General features: G+C 45.6%; 1 protein-coding gene across 1 annotated transcript in view; it reads left to right on the top strand.

The window, feature by feature from the left end:
* Positions 1 to 20,893, top strand: part of MYH7 (myosin heavy chain 7) — a 57,019-nt gene that overhangs the window by 25,067 nt on the left and 11,059 nt on the right. Inside the window, exons 17-31 of the mRNA XM_039338103.1 lie at positions 1,707 to 1,783; positions 3,360 to 3,447; positions 5,839 to 5,956; positions 6,647 to 6,770; positions 12,816 to 12,952; positions 14,099 to 14,354; positions 14,611 to 14,853; positions 16,095 to 16,271; positions 16,466 to 16,611; positions 16,707 to 16,797; positions 17,381 to 17,770; positions 18,398 to 18,524; positions 19,184 to 19,302; positions 19,416 to 19,612; positions 19,947 to 20,130. Coding sequence (XP_039194037.1) covers positions 1,707 to 1,783; positions 3,360 to 3,447; positions 5,839 to 5,956; positions 6,647 to 6,770; positions 12,816 to 12,952; positions 14,099 to 14,354; positions 14,611 to 14,853; positions 16,095 to 16,271; positions 16,466 to 16,611; positions 16,707 to 16,797; positions 17,381 to 17,770; positions 18,398 to 18,524; positions 19,184 to 19,302; positions 19,416 to 19,612; positions 19,947 to 20,130 — 2,474 coding nt within the window. The remainder of the gene's footprint in view (positions 1 to 1,706; positions 1,784 to 3,359; positions 3,448 to 5,838; positions 5,957 to 6,646; positions 6,771 to 12,815; positions 12,953 to 14,098; positions 14,355 to 14,610; positions 14,854 to 16,094; positions 16,272 to 16,465; positions 16,612 to 16,706; positions 16,798 to 17,380; positions 17,771 to 18,397; positions 18,525 to 19,183; positions 19,303 to 19,415; positions 19,613 to 19,946; positions 20,131 to 20,893) is intronic.

The following is a 20,893-nucleotide window of genomic DNA, read 5'->3' on the forward strand; positions in this document are numbered from 1 at the left end:
CCGCAATTCCGTATTCTAGTTAAAGGACTGGAGGCCAAAACATATGAAGAACAGTTGCTGGAATTGGGTATGTCTAGTTTAATGAAGAGAAGGATGAGGGGGGACGTGATAGCAGTGTTCCAGTATCTCAGGGGCTGCCATAAAGAAGAGGGAGTCCAGCTATTTTCCAAAGTGCCTGAAGGCAGGACAAGAATCAACGGAGGGAAACTAACCAAGGAGAGAAGCAACCTAGAACTAAGGAGAAACTTCCTGACAGTGAGAATAATTAACCAGTGGAACCACCTGCCTCCAGAAGCGGTGAATGCTCCAACACTGGAAATTTTTAAAAAGAGGCTGGACAGCCATTTGTCTGAGACGGAATAGGGTTTCTTGCCTGAGCAGGGGGTTGGACTAGATGACCTCCAGGGTCCCTTCCAACTTTATTATTATTATTGATCATCGCACAGTCAGCCAGATGTTCAGACTGGATTTGGCATTTTGTCAACCTATCGAGTCCTTACCCAGGACCTGGGATAGGCAGATGTGGATGTTTGATGGTATTACAGGTATCGTCGCAGGATGGAAGCAGCTCCTAGCAAGGCCACCTTTTGCAATTGACTAATAGCGAATTTGTCAATGCCAATGGTGTTCAAATGGTGCTCCAGTTGTTTTGGGATTGCACCCAAGGAGCCTATTACTATTGGTACTACCCTTGCTTGCTTTTGCCACAGTCTTTCTATTTCTATTTGTAGGTCTCCAGGGTCCCTTCCAACATCATCATTATTGTTGTTGTTGTTGTTATTATTATTATTATTATTATCTGCCCTCAGAATAGGGAGTGTGGTAGCCAGTGTGACTGTATGGAACGTAGGATGGGACTAGACTCTCGACTAAAGAGAGAGATGGGTTCAGATTCTGGATAAAGCACACTCGGTGCCCTTAGGATAGCAGCGTGGCCTACCTCGCAGGGCAGGGCTCTGATGAGGATAATGGGAAGTGACGACTTCCAGAGGCTTTTTTCCAAAAGGCAACTGGATTTCCTTGAAGACCTTTCGCTTCCCATCCAAGCAGCTCCTTCCGTTCTGACCGAATGGTGGGGAATGGAAGGACTTATATTCTTTGCCGAATAGAATTATTCTTTTCATATATTCATATATTTGGAAAAGCACCAAGTAAAAAGGTAAAAAGGTAAAATCGAGCAAAATTCACTTTACAAACGTCTCACTTAGCAACGTAAATCTCGGCCTCGGGGGTCGTCGTACCTAGAGGACTAGCTGAACGTGCCGGGTGCCAAGGGCCCAAATTCCGATCACGTGACCGCAGGGAGGATGCGACGGTCACAAGAGCGAGGACTGTCCAGAAGTCCCTTTTTTTTTTCCAGGCGTCCTCGCAACTTTGAACAGTCCCTAAACGAACGGTCATAAGTTGAGGACTTACGTTTAGCTAAGTAGGCAGTCAGTCTGGCCTAATGTCAGGCTGTTGCTTCTGTCTTCTGGATTAAGCTTTGCTTTTCTTTATCCGTAAAAACATAACTCCGCCTTCCCTAGCAGAGGGTCCTCCAGAGGTGGGGCATTCCACCCCACGTCTTCTCCAGCCAGCCCACCTTCGGGCCGGGCTGGGAGATGATGGGAATTGTAGTCCGAGACTCAGCTGGCCGACGGCTGGAATCCCCGGGGCTCCGAAGTTGCTTTTCAGCTGGACCCTTCCGTCTTTTCTCTCCTCCGCAGCGCTGGAGACCACCAAGGGGAAGGGGATGCATAAGAAGAAGGGGTCTTCCTTCCAGACGGTGTCGGCCCTGCACAGGGTAAGGGGGAGTCCAAAGTTTAGGGGGAGAGGGTCTTTCAAGGGCCCTGCTTGGACGGGTGGAGGGGTCATCTCGCGTTTACTGTCCCCTGTTTGCTCTGGACCATGGACTTCCGTCCAGGACACCGTCTGATCTCCAGTTCTGGAGCCTTCAGCCACTGGCCAGCTGCGCCCAGGAGGAAACAAGGGGGGGGGAGGAGGAAGCCCCCCCTCTCCCCCCAGGGGGCTGGGCAAAGTCTAGGCGGCCGTTTCAATGAGGGCTCAGCCGAGGCTGGTTCCTCCTTTGAGTTTGTCTTCAGTGGAGATGATTGAAAAGAGTCACACAAGGATTCTTTGGGATGCCCCCCTTCCTCCATTTAAGTCTATTGCTATCGCTCTTCCTTCCTTCCTTCCTTCCTTCCTTCCTTCCTTCCTTCCTTCCTTCCTTCCTCCCTCCCTCCCCCCTCCTGTCTTCTCCTTCCTTCCTTTCTTCCTTCCTCCCTCCCTCCCTCTTTCCCCCCCTCCTCTCCATCCTCTCCTTCCTTCCTCCTCCCTCCCTCCTCCCATCTTCTCCTTCCTTCCTTCCTTCCTTCCTTCCTTCCTTCCTTCCTTCCTTCCTCCCTCCCTCCCTCTTTTCCCTTCCTGTCTTCTCCTTCCTTCCTTCCTTCCTTCCTTCCTTCCTCCCTTCCCTCCCTTCTCTCTTCTCTTTCCCTCCCCCTCCCATCTTCTTTTTCCTTCCTTCCTTCCTTCCTTCCTTCCTTCCTTCCCTTCCTTCCTTCCTTCCTTCCTTCCTTCCTTCCCCTCCTGTCTTCTTCTTCCTTCCTTCCTCCCTCCCTTCCCTCCCCTTCTCTCTTCTCTCTTCTCTTTCCCTCCCCTTCCCATCTTCTCCTTCCTTCCTCCCTCCCTCCCTCCCCCTCCCGTCTTCTCCTTCCTTCCTCCCCCTCCTTTCCTCCTTCCTTCCTCCCTCCCTTCCCCCTCTCCTTTCCCCTCCCCTCCTTCCTTCCTTCCTTCCTTCCTTCCCTCCTTCCTCCCTTCCTCCCTCCCCCTACTTTCCTCCCCTTTTCTTCCTTCCTTCCTTCCTCCCTCCCTCCCTTCCCCCTCTCCCCTCCTCTCCTTCCTTCCTTCCTTCCTCCTTCTCCTCCCCTCCCCTCCCCTTCTCTCTTTTCTTTCCTTTCCTTTCCCTTCCCTTCTCTCTTCTCCTTCCCTTCCCTTCCCTTATCCATCCATCCTATATGTTTATCTCCTTTCTTGCTTGCCTAATTGAAGTTTTCCCCACCAACCTCTATACAAGGGGTCCACAATCCCCGGTCCGTGGACCAGTACCGGTCCGCACAAACAACAAAAGTCCCATCTGTGAGATGCAGGCAGCACATAAAACCACGCCCCCTCCGGTCCGCGGAAAAACCTCTCTCCACGGAAGTGGTCCCTGGTGCCCAAAAGGTTGGGGACCTCTGCTCTATACCATCTGCCTGTTTTTGCATTTCTTCCCTTTCCTCTTCCACCCTCCCTCTGCCCTTCCCCAGTTTCCTCCCGCAGCTCCTTAATCCTCTTTTCCCTCCAAACGTAAAACTAACTCCCGACTTCCTTTTCTTCACCAGGAGAACCTCAACAAGCTGATGACCAACCTGCGTTCCACCCACCCCCACTTTGTCCGTTGCATCATCCCCAACGAGACCAAGACCCCAGGTGAGACCACACACACACACACACACACACCACCCTCGAGGGCCACCCAATTTGTTCGTGACGTCTTCGTTTCAAGCACGTTCACGGCCGCCAGTTTTCATATGGTAACTCTGGGTGGCCAACCAGACATAAATGTAAGATAATAAATACAGTAGTAGCCAAAACTGTGGAAACCTTTTGGGAAAAGCATACATTTGAGGTTTGATGGCTAATAACACCACTTTTTTGGGGTGGGGGAGTGGTACCATAAAATGTATACGTCAATGGAAAGATAATTTAAGCAAGAATGGAGTGCAACAAAGATTGTTCAATTATCTGTACTGTATTCTGTGAAAAGTTATAGCCAAATAACCAGAAAAAGGAATCACAACTTGCTTAGGTTGATCTCAGGTAGATTTCCTTCACCCGATGGTAGCCAATGAGCACGAGTGTTTAGAGAGCCAATCAGGTGTCATCTTGTTTTGGCCATTGGCCAACCAGATTACAGTAGGATCCAGTTATTGATCTCATGTATTGATAAGATAAGATAAGATAAGATAAGATAAAAGATGAGATGAGATGAGATGAGAAGATAAGATAAGATAAGATAAGATAAGATAACCTTTATTGTCATTTTTTTTTTTACCATGGGCACAACGGCACACATCGAAAATGAAATTTAGTTGCCCGCTCTCAAAGAGAAACACATATATGACACACACCTAAACATTCTATGTAGAACATATGTATAGACCCACACCCCTACATATACATAGCAAATAAATATTAAACACTGTCCATCTTGAATATATAACGGAAGGAGGAAGCTTGAGAGTTCACAAGGTTAACGCTGTATGGAATGAAACTATGGAGAGGAGGACGTTTGTCAGTGTGTTATGTCATCGTTATCAAGTTGGCTGGGGTTTTTTGTGTTCTTTCATTGAGTGAGCTTGTAAAACGTAATAAAATAATAATAATAATAGTTGGAAGGGACCTTGGAGGTCATCTAGTCCAACCCCTTGCTCAGGCAGGAAACCCTATACCATTTGAGACAAATGGCTGTCCAGTCTCTTCTTAAAAACTTCCAGTGTTGGAGAATTCACCGTTTCTGGAGGCAGGTGGTTCCACTGGTTAATTGTTCTCACTGTCAGGAAGTTTCTCCTTAGTTCCAGGTTGCTTCTCTCCTTGATTAGTTTCCATCCGTTGCTTCTTGTCCTGCCTTCAGGCGCTTTGGAGAATAGCTTGACTCCCTCTTCTTTGGGGCAGCCCCTGAGATATTGGAACACTGCTATCATGTCCCCCCTCATCCTTCTCTTTGTTAAACTAGACATCCCCAATTCCAGCAACCGTTCCTTATGTGTTTTAGCCTCCAGTCCCCTAATGGTGCAAAGAGTTGACCGGTTGCCCAGAAAGCGATGTAAAATAGCATTATTAAGTGAACAAGGCCACAGTTATAAAGAAATTAGAAGAAAAACGGGTGGAAATTTAAACCAAAGGTGGCATTTCTACTGTACACTTCTCCCAAAAGTTTTCCACAATTTTTGGCCACTACTGTACCAGTACAGTCCTAAGGCACTGCAGTCAAGGGTCCTAAAAAACTGTTTCAGAGCTAGGGGACAATCCCTTAACTAGGAGCAAGCCGTGTGCTGCAGCTGCCGAAAAAGCCAACATAGTTCTAGGCTGCATCAACAGAGGGAGAGCATCAAGATCACGTGAAGTTCCAAGTACCGCTTTATATTGAATTGGTAAGACTTACGGATAGCATCAAATATTAGGAAAGCTCACCTCACCGTCTTCCGATCCTTCCTCAACGAGGACTAGCTTCTTTACTTTTACTTTACTTTACTTTACTACCTTCAATGCCTTGGTAAGGCCACACTTGGAATACTGCATCCAGTTTTGGTCACCACGATGTAAAAAAGATGTTGAGACTCTAGAAAGAGGGCAGAGCAGAGCAACAAAGAGGATTAGGGGACTGGAGGCTAAAACGTATAAGGAACGGTGGCTGGAATTGGGGATGTCTAGTTTAACGAAGAGAAGGACAAGGGGGGACATGATAGCAGTGTTCCAATATCTCAGAGGCTGCCATAAAGAAGAGGGAATTAAGCTATTTTCCAAAGCACCTGAAGGCAGGACAAGAAGCAACGAGTGGAAACTAATCAAGGAGAGAAGCAACCTAGAACTAAGGAGAAACTTCCTGACAGTTAGAACCATTAACCAGTGGAACAACCTGCCTCCAGAAGCAGTAAATGCTCCAACACTGGAAGTTTTTAAGAAGAGATTGGACAGCCATTTGTCCGAAATGGTGTAGGGTTTCCTGCCTGAGCAGGGGGTTGGACTAGATGACCTCCACCTTCCAACTTTACTACTATTACTATTACTACACACCGGCTTCTTCTCTATCTTCCACAGGGATGATAGACAATCCCTTGGTCATGCACCAGCTGCGTTGTAACGGAGTGCTGGAAGGGATCCGGATCTGCCGGAAAGGATTCCCTAACCGGATCCTCTACGGGGATTTCCGGCAAAGGTAGGCCTGAACTTCGCGCGTTTGGGGAGGGGCTTTCAAGACCCTCGGAAAAGTCACCCATCCCCCCCCAAAGAAAAGATTAAAGAAAAAAACACACACACGATGACTTTTGTTTCTACTTGGAAACCACAACTGGACTTTGTGCTCGAGGTGGGGGGAAAAAACCCGAAACTTTGATTTTGGGATTTGCCGATTAGATCCGTTCGTTGTTATGGAAACGGCTAGTTTAGAGTACAGGCCGTCCTCAACTTATGACCACCATGGAGCCCCCCATTTTTGCTACGAAGGCATTTACAAAGTGAACTTTGCCCGCGTCTTACGACCTTTCTCGCCGCAGTTGTTAAATGAATCACTGCAGTTGTTAAATTAGTCACACGGGGATGAAGTGGATCTGGCTCCTTCCCCGTTGACTTTGCGGGTCAGGAGGTCGCAAAAGGGAATCACGCAATCCCGGGACACCGCAACGGTCATAAATGTGAGTCAGTTGTCAAGCATCTGAGTTTGGATCACGGGACCGTGGGAGACGCTGCATCGGTCGTAAGTGTGAGAAACAGTCGTAAGTCCCTTTCGTCAGGGCCGTTGTAACGTTGAACAGTCCCTAAATCAAGATTGTAAGTCGAGGACTACCTGTATTTGACACTGGATGTATGAGAAGAGGAACTTACAGCCTTTCCTTCTTTTCCTTCTGAGGTACCGCATCCTAAACCCTGCAGCCATCCCGGAGGGACAGTTCATTGACAGCCGGAAAGGGGCAGAGAAGCTTCTGGGCTCCCTGGACATTGACCACAGCCAGTACAAATTTGGACACACCAAGGTGAGATAGAATAGAATAAGAATGGAATGGAATGGAATAGAAATAAGAATAAAATAGAATAGAAATTAGAATAGAATACAAAATTAAGAACAAAATTAAGAATAGAATAGAATTAAGAACAAAACAGAATTAAGAATAGAATAGAACAGAACAGAACAGAATAGAATAGAATAGAATAGAATAGAATAGAATAGAATAGAATAGAATAGAATAGAAATAAGGAATGGAATGGAATGGAATAGAATAGAAATAAAAATAGAATAGAATAGAAATAAGAATGGAATGGAATAAAATAGAAATAAGAATAGAATAGAATAGAAATTAGAACAAAATAGAATAGAATTAAGAACAGAATTAAGAATAGAATAGAATAGAAATAAGAATGGAATGGAATGGAATAGAATAGAAATAAAAATAGAATAGAATAGAATAGAATAGAATAGAAATAAGAATAGAATACAATAGAAATAAGAATAGAATAGAATAGAATAGAATAGAAATTAGAATACAATAGAATAGAATAGAAATTAGAATAGAATAGAATTAAGAACAGAATTAAGAATAGAATAGAATAGAATAGAATAGAATAGAATAGAATAGAACAGAATTAAGAACAGAACAGAATTTAGAATAGAATAGAATAATGGAATGAAGACTAGACTAGACTAGACTAGACAATACAATACAATATAATAGAAAATATGGAATGGAATGGAATAGAGTAGAGTAGAGTAGAGTAGAGTAAAATAGAATAGAATAGAATAGAATAATGGGATGGAATAGAATAGAAGCTGGAAGGGACCTTGGAGGTCTTCTAGTCCAACCCCCACTCAAGCAGAAGAACCTATACCATCTCAGACAAGTGACTGTCTAGCCTCTTTTTAAAAACCTCCAGGGATGGAGTGCCCACGATTTCTGGTGTCAAGCCGTTGTTCCACTGGTTGATTGTCCTCACTCCAGTGCTTGGACAAGGACGATGGGCTTCATTCACTGAGCTCCCATTGAGCGCTAGGAGACAACAGCAGCCATTTTAAGAAGAATCTTAAGAAGAAAAGAAGTTGTTGAGACTCTGGAAAAAGTACAGAGAAGAGCAAGAAAGATGATTTGGGGGCTGGAGGCTAAAACATATAAAGAGCAACTGCAGGAATTGGGTATGTCTAACAAAGGAAAGGACCAGGGGGGACATGATAACAGTCTTTCAATATCTGAGGGGCTGCCCCAAAGAAGAGGGAGTCAAGCTATTCTCCAAAGCGCCTGAAGGCAGGACAAGAAGCAACAGATGGAAACTAATCAAGGAGAGAAGCAACCTAGAACTAAGGAGAAATTTCCTTAAAGTGAGAACAATTAATCAATGGAACGGCATAATAATAATAATAATAATAATAATAATAATAATAACCCCCAGTGAGGCACTACCTTGACGTGGTTGTGGGGCTTGTGTACTCTGAGGAAGATGAGAGCTATGCCAGAGGTTCAACCATACTGGACAGGTCTCATCAGAGGAGTCAGACAAAGAGTGTCTCTCCCATAAAAAATATGGTGAGACGTAAATTGCAGAATGCCATACCGGCTCGGACGTCGCCCGGGTTAACAAGGTCCGCGCTAGATATCGGAGTTCCTGGATATCTGGTGAAAAATGGGTTACAGGACTCAGGACTGTTGGCTGAGCAACCAGGGCCAGCAGCTGCAGAACTACTGGAAGAAAAGGTGTTTACCCGTCGCAGATACACAGTGATGGAAAACAAAGAAATAATGATCTGTTACTACAGATCAAGTCCAACAAGAGAGGATATCTAAAACGAATGCACCAGTTCTGGAAAGAACAACATCCAGAATCAGAAATAACAGAACAGAGACTAGCAGATCAACGCCGATTTATAACACGAAATAAAGTATTCACAGAAACAGAATTGGACGAACTGCAAAGGTTTACCCAGGGCAAAGAAATCAAAGCCTTACCAGAAGTAATTCAGAATGTAGAGGCAAACCAGGGGGAGTTGGCAGTGAAGGAATCCAGCAGAGATATACAACTGTTCTCATTTGGAAACCAGGCACCTCTTCCTCAGGAAGAACAAAACCCTCTAACTAAAGAAATAAAAGAATTGAAACAAAGAATAACTGAGCATCTAGAACAGCACAAAAACAACAGAATAAGGCTGCCTGCATTGAAGCTTGTTTCAAAGAAACAGCTAGCACAAGCATTAAAAGATGCAAATACTGCAATAGCAAGTATAAGCACCAATTCACTGCAAGAAACAAACCAACTAATGTACAGCACAGCTGCAGTTATAACTGAATACCTGGGATGCAAAATCAACAAAGAAGAAAAACAAACAAACAGTGCACCAGAAAAATGGAAGGTTAGACTAGAAAATAAGATCAGCAAGTTAAGATCACATGCAAGCAAGCTAGAACAGATGAAAGAAAAGAAGCTGAAGAACAAGAAGACCAAAGAATACCTAATCAAGAAATACCACTTAGAAACAAGGAAGATCAAGGAAGCACTGGAAATAATAAAGCAACAAATAACAGCTATAGCCAGGAAAATCAGTAGATATGAAGCTCGAATTGCAAACTATAGGCAGAACCTCCAATTTCAATCCAATCAGAAACGTTTCTACCAATCCATCAATGGAGAAACTGCAAGGAATCAGTCAGTACCTGACAAGGAAGAAACAGTGCAGTTCTGGAAGCAGATATGGGATAACCCAAAGAAATACAACAAGGATGCGGCTTGGTTAAAAGAGGTGGATGCAAATAAAACAGAAGTTGAAATGAAAGAACTAGTAATAACAACAAAAATGGTAGAAAAAAGAGCAAAGAAAATCAAAAATTGGTCAGCACCAGGTGAAGATGAACTGCATGGGTTTTGGTTGAAACATCTAACTGTTATACACCCACTCATTGCCAAACAGTTCAACAATATACTACAAGGAGGAGAAATTGAAAAGTGGCTAACAACTGGGAAAACCTACCTAATAATGAAAAATCCAGCAAAAGGGGCAACACCAGGTAACTACAGGCCAATTACCTGCTTACCAACAACTTTCAAATTACTAACTGGTGTGGTAGCTGATGCAGTACAACAGCATCTAGTTGAAAACAATCTCTTTCCACCTGAGCAGAAAGGAAACCGCCCCAATAGCAGAGGAACAAAAGATCAACTCCTAATAGACAAAATGATCTTGGAAAACTGCAAGAGAAGGAAGACCAACCTGAATGTTGCATGGATTGACTACAAAAAGGCATTTGACTCTCTGCCACATGATTGGATAATCAAGTGCCTAGAAATAACAGGAGTCAGTAGAAACATCAGAAAATTTGTGCAAAGATCGATGGCACAATGGAAGACACAGTTGCAGATCAATGGTGAGAAGCTGGGAGAGGTTAATATCAAGAGAGGAATATTTCAAGGAGATTCATTATCACCATTACTATTTGTTATTGCACTGTTTCCTCTGTCAACAATACTGAATAACTCAGGACATGGCTATCAAACATCAAAAACATCTGCCAGACTATCCCACCTCCTTTACATGGATGATCTGAAGCTGTATGGAAAAACATCATCTGAAATAGAATCGCTGCTCAACACTGTCCGTATATATAGCCAAGATATTGTAATGGAGTTTGGCTTGGACAAATGTGCCACACTTACTATCAAACAAGGAAAAATAGTGAAAACTGAAGGAATCAAGATGCCCCACGAAAATAACATTAAGAGTCTGGATGAGGAAGAGTACTACAAATACTTGGGTATCCTTCAAGCTGACAACATCAAGCACACTGAAGTCAAGAAAAAGATTAGAAGTGAATACATCAAGAGAGTGAAGAAGATCTTAAAGTCCAAACTCAATGGAGGAAATACCATAAAGGCAATCAACACCTGGGCAATCCCAGTCATTAGGTACACAGCTGGAATAGTGGACTGGACTCAAGCAGAACTAAAAGCAATGGATAGGCAGACCAGAAAAATAATGACAATGAATCATGCCCTTCATCCACGCAGTGACATTGATAGACTTTATCTACCAAGGCAAATAGGTGGGCGTGGAATGCTACAAGTACATCAGATGGTTGAAGAAGAAAAAATGGCTTTGGAAGAATATCTGAAGAACAATGATGAAGATGCACTGAAATTAGTATATCAGGAAGGTTTACTAACTACTGGAGAGACCAAAGTGGCCTACAAGAAAGACCAAATGAAGAACAGAATAGAGGCATGGGAAGACAAAGCACTACATGGCCAATACATGAAAAAAATAGCTGGGAAAGCAGATAATAATAAAACCTGGCAATGGCTAAGAGCAGGAAAATTGAAGAAAGAGACCGAGGGACTAATTCTGGCTGCACAAGACCAAGCCTTAAGGACAAATGCATACAAAGTCAAAATTGAGAAGACAGCAACAGACAGTAAGTGCCGCCTATGCAAAGAAGCTGAAGAAACAGTGGACCACTTGGTAAGCTGTTGCAAGAAGATTGCACAGACTGATTACAAGCAGCGGCATGACAAAGTAGCAACAATGGTGCATTGGAAGATCTGCAAAAAATATCATTTGCCTGTAAGCAAAAACTGGTGGGATCATAAAATAGAGAAAGTCATAGAAAATGATAAAATTAAACTGCTCTGGGACTTCAGAATTCAAACAGACAAGCACCTGCAACATAACACCCCAGACTTAACAATTGTCGATAAGAAAGACAAAAAAGTCTGGATAGTGGACGTGGCAGTGCCTGGAGATAGCAGAATAGAAGAGAAAGAACTGGAGAAGATAACAAAATACAAAGACCTACAAATAGAAATAGAAAGACTGTGGCAAAAGCAAGCAAGGGTAGTACCAATAGTCATAGGCTCCTTGGGTGCAATCCCAAAACAACTGGAGCACCACTTGAACACCATTGGCATTGACAAATTCGCTATTAGTCAATTGCAAAAGGCGGCCTTACTAGGAACTGCTTCCATCCTGCGACGATATCTGTAATACCATCAAACATCCACATCTGCCTATCCCAGGTCCTGGGTAAGGACTCGATAGGTAGACAAAATGCCAAATCCAGTCTGAACATCTGGCTGACTGTGCGATGATCCATAATAATAATAATAATAATAATAAGGTGGAAGGGACCTTGGAGGTCATCTAGTCCAACCCCCTGCTCAAGCAGGAAACCCTACGCCATTTCAGACAAATGGCCATTCAGTCTCTTCTTAAAAACTTCCAGGGTTGGAGCCTTCACCGCTTCTGGAGGCAGGTTGTTCCACTGGTTAATTGTTCTGACTGTCAGGAAGTTTCTCCTTAGTTCTAGGTTGCTTCTCTCCTTGGTTAGTTTCCATCCGTGGCTTCTTGTCCTGCCTTCAGGCGCTTTGGAGAATAGCTTGACTCCCTCTTCTTTGGGGCAGCCCCTGAGATATTGGAATACTGCTATTCATGTCCCCCCTCGTCCTTCTCTTTGTTAAACTAGACATCCCCAATTCCAGCCACCGTTCCTTATGTGTTTTAGCCTCCAGTCCTCTGATCCTCTTTGTTGCTCTTCTCTGTACTCTTTCCAGAGTCTCAACATCTTTTTTACCTTGTGGTGACCAAAACTGGATGCTGTATTCCAAGTGTGGCCTTACCAAGGCCTTGTAAAGTGGTATTAACACTTCACGTGATCTTGATTCTATCCCTCTGTTAATGCAGCCCAGCCCTGTGTTGGCCTTTTTGGCAGCTGCAGCACACGGCTGGCTCCTATCGAAGGGATTGTCCACTAGGACTCCGAGGTCCCTCTCACAGTTACGTCTTTCAGAAATCGTGGGTGCTCTATCTCTGCAGGCTTTTCAGGAGAGACTGGACAGCAGCGTCTCCTGCTTGAGCCGGAGGTTGGACTGGAGGACCTCCAGCCTCCTTTTCCATCTGATTATTCTGTTCTGTTGTTCTGTATCCATCCCATCAAGCTGAAACCGTATCGGATCTCCTGCCCTGGGTAGGGGGTTGGCCTAGATGACCCCTAAGGTCCCTTCCAACTCTATTATTCAGTGTTTTATGTTCTAAATCTGCTTCCCTCCAGGTCTTCTTCAAGGCTGGTCTCCTGGGCCTGCTGGAGGAAATGAGAGACGAACGCCTCTCTCGGATCATCACTCGTATCCAAGCCCAATCCCGCGGTGTGTTGGCCAGGATAGAGTTCAGGAAGATCATGGAACGCAAGTAGGTCCATTGGCGGTCCTCCTGGTTTCGCTCTTCCGTCTGGAGGAGGTCCTCTTTGGCGGTAGCTTTCCTCAAAGGCCTTCCGTGACCTTTCCTAGGTCCCCCCCCCTCATCTCGGTTCAAACGTAGACCTAATAATAATAATGATGATGATGATGATGATGATAAAGTTGGAAGGGACCTTGGAGGTCATCGAGTCCAACCCCCTGTTCAGGCAGGAAATCCTAGACCATTTCGGACAAATGGTCCAAGGTCCAAGGTCCCTTCCAGCTCTGTTATTCTGTTATTCTGAATGGTCTAGGCCAGGGGTGGGCAACCTCAGCTCTTTTATGACTCGTGGACTTCAACTCCCAGAATTCCTGAGCCAGCCATGCTGAGGGGAAAGGGAGAGGTTTCCAAGCTGAGCCATACCGGCTCAGGAATTCTGGGAGTTGAAGTCCACGAGTCATAAAAGAGCCAAGGTTGCCTACCCCTATTCTAGATGATAGATAGATAGATAGATAGATAGATAGATAGATAGATAGACAGACAGACAGACAGACAGACAGACAGACAGACAGACAGACAGACCAGAGGTAGCAACCTTGTCTCTTTTATGACTCGTGGACTTCAACTCCCAGAATTCCTGAGCCAGCCACGCTGAGGGGAAAGGGAGAGCTTTCCATGCTGAGCCATGCTGGCTCAGGAATTCTGGGAGTTGAAGTCCATGAGTCATAAAAGAACCAAGGTGGCCTACCCCTGTCCTAGATTGCTGTACCTCGCGGGCACAGATAAACCTCCAAGTGGCCTCAACGGCTCTCCAAAAGAAGGCAAATGACCAGCTGTCTGCAAGGAGTATCCGTCCTTCCCTTCCCCACCGTCCACTCAGAGCTGAAGAAGCTTCTTGGATGAGAAGTAAAAAGGTCTTCAAAGAAAAACAAGGCAGTCCAGTTGCTTCGTGAAAAAGCACCTTAGGGATTCTCAGACTTGAGAATATCTATAGCTTAGCTAGAATTATTGGGTTCTTGGTATTCTCCAGGCTTGGTTGTTTTCTTGCAGGCATCTCATTGCCATACCAGTAACACCCATCAGCGTGTGGGAAAGTCTATGAAACCGAGGTTCCATGCCCCTGTGGCCTGATGGTCCTCTCCTCTCCTCGTTTTGCAGGGAATCCCTGCTGGTGATCCAGTACAACATCCGGGCTTTCATGGTGGTGAAGAACTGGCCCTGGATGAAGTTGTACTTCAAGATCAAACCACTCTTGAAGAGCGCAGAGACGGAGAAAGAGTTGGTGGCCATGAAGGAGGAGCTGGCCAAGTTGAGAGAGGCCTTGGAGAAGTCGGAAGGCCGTCGGAAGGAGCTGGAGGAGAAGATGGTCTCCTTACTGCAGGAGAAGAACGACCTGCAATTGCAAGTTCAAGCAGTAAGTCCCGGAAGGTCCTCCTCGTGTCTAGGTTGGTCATGTTAAGTCAAGAGCAATGTTGTCTCCATCTTAAAATCAAACACTTGAAGGGAGTGTTTTTCAACTTTAGCACCTTCAGGGTGGGTGGGCTTCAACTCCCAGGATTCTCCAGCCAGCATAGAATTCTGGGAGTTGAAGTCCGCTCGTCTTAAAGTTGCCAAGGTTGAGAAATTCCAGACTAAGGTGTGGCCTTCATCTCTCTTTCTTCCCTCGTTAGGAGCAAGACAACCTGAACGATGCCGAGGAGCGCTGTGACCAGCTGATCAAGAACAAGATCCAGCTGGAAGCCAAAGTGAAAGAGATAACCGAACGGCTTGAAGACGAAGAGGACATGAACGCCGAACTGACCGCCAAGAAGCGGAAGCTGGAAGACGAGTGTTCTGAGCTGAAGAAGGACATCGATGACCTGGAGTTGACTTTGGCCAAGGTGGAGAAGGAGAAACACGCCACGGAGAACAAGGTAAGGAGGGATTTGACGTGGCATGGAATCCAAAATCTATCAGGTAGCCAAGGAGATATCAGAACTATTGGTTGGGGGGGTCATCATTCATGGAAACATTGACACACTTTCCTTGGGGAGGAGGAGGAGAAGAACGAGGAGGAAGAGGAAGGAGAGGATGAGGAGGAATATGGGGTCCTTGCTGCTCTCTGGTTGTTTTCCTCCAGACATTTCATGATCAAATTAGAGAACATCGTCAATGGTAGAAGTGTTTATAAGAGAGCAAAGCCACCTCCCTTCTAACACTGATAATATTACCTAGCTGGGTCATTAAATGTCTGTGGGAAAACAACCAAGCTTTTGTTGTTGTTGTTAGTTGCGAAGTCGTGTCCGACCTGTCGCGACCCCATGGACCACATTCCTCCAGACCTTCTCTACCATCTTCTGGAGTCTATTTAAGTTCACACCTACTGCTTCAGTGACTCCATCCAGCCATCTCATTCTCTGTCGTCCCCTTCTTCTCTTGCCCTCCATCTTTCCCAGCATTAGGCTCTTCTCCAGTGAGTCCTTCCTTCTCATTAGGTGGCCAATGTACCTGAGTGTCAACTTCAGGATCTGGCCTTCTAAAGAGCAGTCGGGGTTGATCTCTTCTAGGACTGACCGGTTGGATCGCCTTGCAGTCCAGGGGACGCGCAGGAGTCTTCTCCAGCACCAGAGTCCAAAGGCCTCCATTCTTTGGCGCTCGGCCTTTCTTATGGTCCAGCTTTCACAGCCATACATTGCAACTGGGAAAACCATGGCCTGGACTATACGCACTTTTGTTGGCTGGGTGACGTCTCTGCTTTTTAGTGTGCTGTCTAGGTTTGCCAAGCTTAGAGAACACCAAAGATCCCACAATCAGGAATATCTGCAAGTGTGCACACACTCTCTCTCTCTCTCACACATACACATAGCTACCTTACATCACATTTGGCCATTAGTTCCCTGATACGGTATTCCAGCTGATGACAAAAGAGGTGCCTTGTGATCTGCCACTTAGGCACTCACCAACTTTAATGCCTTGGCTTTAAGTAGCACCATACCAAGGTTTCCTTCTTCCCTCAAGAGCTTCAGATTGTGAGAGAAACAAGCAACCGACGTGAAACCTCCACTGTTAGATGTGACTTGGATAATGACTAAGTCGCCAGGTCTTTAGGTATCCACCAAGGTTGAATTTTGATAGCTCCAGGCAGCTGATATGGTATGTTATCCTATGACCACAGGTGAAGAACCTCACAGAAGAAATGGCTGGCCTGGATGAGATCATCGTCAAGCTCACCAAAGAGAAGAAGGCTCTCCAAGAGGCCCACCAGCAAGCTCTGGATGACCTTCAAGCTGAAGAAGACAAGGTCAACACATTGACCAAAGCCAAGGTCAAACTGGAACAACAGGTGGATGACGTAAGTATACCGACTTTGAGGTGCCCGAAATGGTGTGCGGTCCGTATTTCACCAGAGAAAATTTCCTGGAAAGAAGATGCTAGAACAAAGAACATGGAACCACGGGGCTGGAAGGGACCTCAAAGGTCTTCTAGTCCAGCCTTCCTGTTCCTGTAGATTGGACCTAGCTAATTTGGTTTTTCTTGGCCGGACAGCTGGAAGGGTCCTTGGAACAGGAGAAGAAAATCCGTATGGACCTTGAACGGGCCAAGAGGAAGCTGGAAGGAGACTTGAAGCTGACCCAAGAAAGCATCATGGATTTGGAGAACGACAAGCAGCAACTGGACGAAAAGCTGAAAAAGTAGGTGTCTCTTTTGATACAGAGTTATGGAGGCGCAAGATGTTTTCCGTCTCTTTATCGCTGGATCCAACCTGGTTCTCCTTCCCGATTCTCAGGAAAGATTTTGAGTTGAACGCCTTGAATGCTAGAATTGAAGATGAGCAATCCTTGGCTGCCCAGTTACAGAAGAAACTCAAAGAGTTACAGGTACAAAGTCCAAGTCTACATTGATGTGGTTTCTCTAAAAAAAAAAACCAAAAAAACCCCAAATCTAGATCAAAACTTGAAAACAGCATTTTTGGGTAAGGTCTGGAATGTCCAACATGATGTCCACAAGTACCGAGGTTCTCACTGGTACCACTCTTTATTTCCATTGATCCATAGCCATGATCCCAAAATCATAATGTTTTCATTGGCTGAAGTAGTTGAGAACCTCTAATCAAATTGGGTTCTACCTGTCAACTGTCCAGTTGGCATTTCCAGAAAAAGAAATTCCCGGGATGTGGTTTTTACCAAGCATATAATACTTTACTGAAAATTTACATTGGCACAGAAGAAGGCAAAACCAGCTCTGGTTTTCCCATGCAAAAGTGTATTTAATTAAACAATAGATTCTCTCTCCCCCTCCCACCGGGTATTCACATTGTAATGTTGTTGTTATGGAAATTGTCCCCTTCTCCTTGAGGAGCAGTGTTTGTGGTCTTGACTCTTTGGTTGCCTAGACATCATGCCTCCCACCTTTGCATTAATTCAAATTAAGTCAGATAAAGCCCACTTTTCTACACGGCAGGCGCGGATCGAGGAACTGGAGGAAGAACTGGAAGCAGAGCGCGCGGCCCGGGCCAAGGTGGAAAAACAGCGCTCTGAACTTTCGCGAGAACTGGAGGAGATCAGCGAACGTCTGGAGGAGGCCGGAGGGGCCACCACGGTGCAGATCGAGATGAACAAGAAACGGGAGGCCGAGTTCCAGAAGATGCGACGTGACCTGGAAGAGGCCACGCTGCAGCACGAGTCCACGGCGGCCACCTTGCGCAAGAAGCACGCGGATTCCGTGGCCGAGCTGGGCGAGCAGATCGACAACCTGCAGCGGGTGAAGCAGAAGCTGGAGAAGGAGAAGAGCGAGCTGAAACTGGAAGTGGACGACATGGCATCCAACATGGAGCAGCTCATAAAAGCCAAGGTCCTATCTTAATGAAGAGGTGGTGGGACCCCATCAGAGGGTGGGTGGAGGGAATCCAGATTTGTGGACAAGGGTGAGCTTTGGAGATGAATCCGGAGACATGGTAACAATTAATTTGGACAGGGGGAAGGACCCAAAAGATAAGGAGAACATGAATTGTTCCTACATCTGGACAGAATCTGCTTCTTGATGTTTTGGTTCTTAAAGATTTGAATTTTACTCATCCTTCCTTCTGTTATATAATTATAACTTCCATCATCCTCAGCCAGCACTATCATGTTTGCCAGGATGATAGGAGTTGTTGTTCAATATATGTCAAGACAAAATGACTTGTTTCTCCATCCATCCATCCATCCATCCATCCTTCATTCATTCATTCAATCCGTTCATCCAACCAACCATTCATCCACCCTTCCTTCCATCCTTTCCTCCATCTTTCCATCCTTCTGTCCATCCATCCATCCATTCATTCCTTCATCCATACTGCCTCCCTTTCTTCTTTCTACCCATTCACCCATCCACCCAACCCTTCCTTCCATCCATCCATCCATCCATCCATCCTTCCCTTATTTAAATCTATTTCTCTATTTTTTTTTTTCACCATTTCTTCTTCTTCTGGAAATCTAGGCCAACCTGGAGAAGATGTGTAGGACTTTTGAAGACCAAATGAATGAGCACCGGGCCAAGTCCGAAGAGTCTCAGCGTATGGTCCATGACCTCACCACACAGCGAGCCAAGCTCCAGACCGAGAATGGTAAGCCACAGGAGAACTTTACACATTTATCCTTAAGAACTTCGATTATTCTCTTGGTCTTCTTTTTTCCAATATTGTCTGCTTTGACCATCAACTCGTCCCAATCTTTCTTGGAGATACTAAACCTGCGGAATAATTTATCTGAGTACAGATGGTTCTCAACTTACTACCAGTTGTTTAGCAACTATTCAAAGCTGTGACGTACCTACCTGGGGGTTACCTACGACTTGGATTTGAAGTTCCAACGGTCAGCCCCCCCATGTGGACAGATGACCACATGGACACTCAACAACCATGTTGCATTTACATCTGTTTGCACCGTCCCATGATTATGTGAACATGTTTTATGACAATTTTGTCCAAAATCAACATTTTTGACAAACCCATGCCCATCCCAAACCATTGGTTCATTGAATGATTTTGGTATCTGTTTAATGGATTCACTCAATGACCATCGTGTTTCACTGCAACAAACCATCATAAAGTCAAGTCAGAGAAGTGACCTACCTGTTTTACGACTGTTACGACTTTCCACCATGATAGGCAGGCCCCATTATGGTCATACCCCGAGGTCTACTTGTAATCAATTGTCCATCACTAAGTGAGTCTTCTGGTGAGAACTTCGATCATTCTCCCTTGCCTGTTTTTTTTAATTCCAGGTGAATTGTCCCGTCAGTTGGATGAGAAGGAAGCTTTGGTCAACCAGTTGACCCGAGGGAAGTTGACCTACACCCAACAGCTAGAAGATCTGAAGAGGCAACTTGAGGAAGAAGCCAAGGCATGGGGGACACTTGGAGGCTGAGGGGCACGAGGGAGAAATTGAGAGAGATGGAGCTAGCTAGGCCAAGAATGAGATGCTGAAATTGTATCTCTGTTCTTCTCCACCTCTAGGCTAAGAATGCTTTGGCCCACGCACTCCAGTCAGCCCGCCACGACTGTGATCTTCTGAGGGAACAGTACGAAGAAGAAACGGAGGCCAAAGCTGAGCTTCAGCGTTCACTCTCTAAGGCCAACTCTGAGGTGGCCCAGTGGAGGACCAAGTATGAAACTGACGCCATCCAGAGAACAGAGGAACTAGAAGAGGCCAAGTGAGTAGCTCCATCATTGTCATCCATGTCCCAGAGAAGATCCATCACACGACAGGTGGTTCCTCTCATGCCTGTTTTCCTTCCCGTCCCTCTTCAACACATTTTGTCCCTCAAGATGGCTTCCTTCCACCCCATCCTGACTTCCTCTGACTCCATCTTCCTCACTTTCCCTTTCCCTCAGAAGCTGGAGGACTCATGGTTAGCTTTGAGTTGACCTGTAAATGAAAAAAACGGTGGTCCTACCTCCCGCTTCACCTTGATGTCCCATCCCCGGATGGCCTCTTCATGGCTTTGGGGAGGGACTGACTCATTGGGACATCTTCTCACTTACCAGGAAGAAGCTGGCTCAGCGGCTTCAGGATGCCGAGGAAGCAGTGGAGGCGGTGAACGCCAAGTGCTCCTCGCTGGAGAAGACCAAACACCGCCTGCAGAATGAGATCGAAGATCTCATGGTGGACGTGGAGCGTTCGAATGCGGCCGCAGCTGCCCTGGACAAGAAGCAAAGGAATTTCGACAAAGTATGTTAAGGGAACCTGTTCCAAATATGCTTTTTTTATGAGGCAACTGGACTTTCTTGTTTGGAAGACGTCTTTGAAGGCGTTTCGCTTCTCATCCAAGAAGCTTCTTTAGTTCTGACTGGATGGTGGAGCATGGAAGGATTTATACTCCTTGCAGACAGCTGGTCATTTGCAATCTTTCAGAGAATTGTTGAGGCCACCAGGATGCCACCTCGATGTCAAAACTGAACAGACCTCTTTCAACAAAGGGGGAGGGATATGACACCATCTGTCTCCAGCCTACCACACGGTCCTTTCAGCAGTTCCAAGAAGGTCCACACCCACTTGCACTACTCAGGTGACCCTGAGGACACAGATAAACCTCCAAGTGGCCTCAACGGCTCTCCAAAAGAAGGCAAATGACCAGCTGCCTTCAAAGGAGAAACAAGAAAGTCCAGTTTCCTCGTGAAAAAAACATCTTTGGGACAACCATGACCCGGATGAAAACAGGCACCATAAAGTCATTATGAGCAGGGATGGTGCAGTGGTTAGAATGCAGTAGTGTAGGCTAATTCTGTTGACTGCCGATTGCCAGCAGTTTGGCAGTTCGATCCTGACCGGCTCAACGTTGACTCAGCCTTCCATCCCTCCGAGGTCGGTTAAATGAGGAACCAGATTGTTGGGGGCCAATAGGCTGACTCTGTAAACTGCTTAGAGAGGGCTGCAAAGCACTGTGAAGTGGTATATAAGTCTAAGTCAGTGGTTCTCAACCTTTTTAATGCTG

The sequence above is a fragment of the Crotalus tigris genome, unplaced genomic scaffold (assembly GCF_016545835.1).
Source record: "Crotalus tigris isolate CLP2741 ecotype Arizona unplaced genomic scaffold, ASM1654583v1 scf7180000017690.20705106771:4171800, whole genome shotgun sequence".
Lineage (NCBI taxonomy): Eukaryota > Metazoa > Chordata > Lepidosauria > Squamata > Viperidae > Crotalus > Crotalus tigris.